The sequence below is a fragment of the Eimeria mitis genome, genomic scaffold (assembly GCF_000499745.2).
Source record: "Eimeria mitis Houghton genomic scaffold, Emh_scaff5982, whole genome shotgun sequence".
Taxonomy (NCBI): Eukaryota; Apicomplexa; class Conoidasida; order Eucoccidiorida; family Eimeriidae; genus Eimeria; species Eimeria mitis.
Window position 1 is genome coordinate 1,566 of NW_013574210.1, and position 375 is coordinate 1,940.

A 375-nucleotide genomic window follows, 5' to 3' on the forward strand; every position below is an offset into this window, starting at 1 on the left:
ACAGTTGCTGCTGCTGCTGCTGCTGCTGCTGCTGCTGCTGCTGCTGCTGCTGCTGCTTCTGGCGGCAGCAGATGCGGCTTCAGCGGCACCACCTTTATGTTGCGTGCTCTCTATAATACAAATAAATAAATAAATAAATAAATATAAATAAATATAAATAAATAAATAAAAACAAATAAATAAAAATAAATAAATAGATAAATAAATAAATAAATTGTTTAATTAATTAATTTAAAAAGAAATGGAAAAGAGACAGAAAGAAGATATTAAATATAAATACAATTGAGAAAGAAGCACAAATATTAATATTTATTTATATTTATTTATTTATATTTATTTATTTATATTTATTTATTTATATTTATTTATTTATTT

General features: G+C 23.7%; 1 protein-coding gene across 1 annotated transcript in view; it reads right to left on the bottom strand.

The window, feature by feature from the left end:
- EMH_0085200 (uncharacterized protein) overlaps positions 1-375 on the bottom strand; it is a gene marked incomplete at both ends in the record, with an annotated part of 1,987 nt that overhangs the window by 1,210 nt on the left and 402 nt on the right. The window contains one exon of the mRNA XM_013500868.1: positions 1-58. Within this exon, the coding sequence (XP_013356322.1) occupies positions 1-58 (58 nt within the window). The remainder of the gene's footprint in view (positions 59-375) is intronic.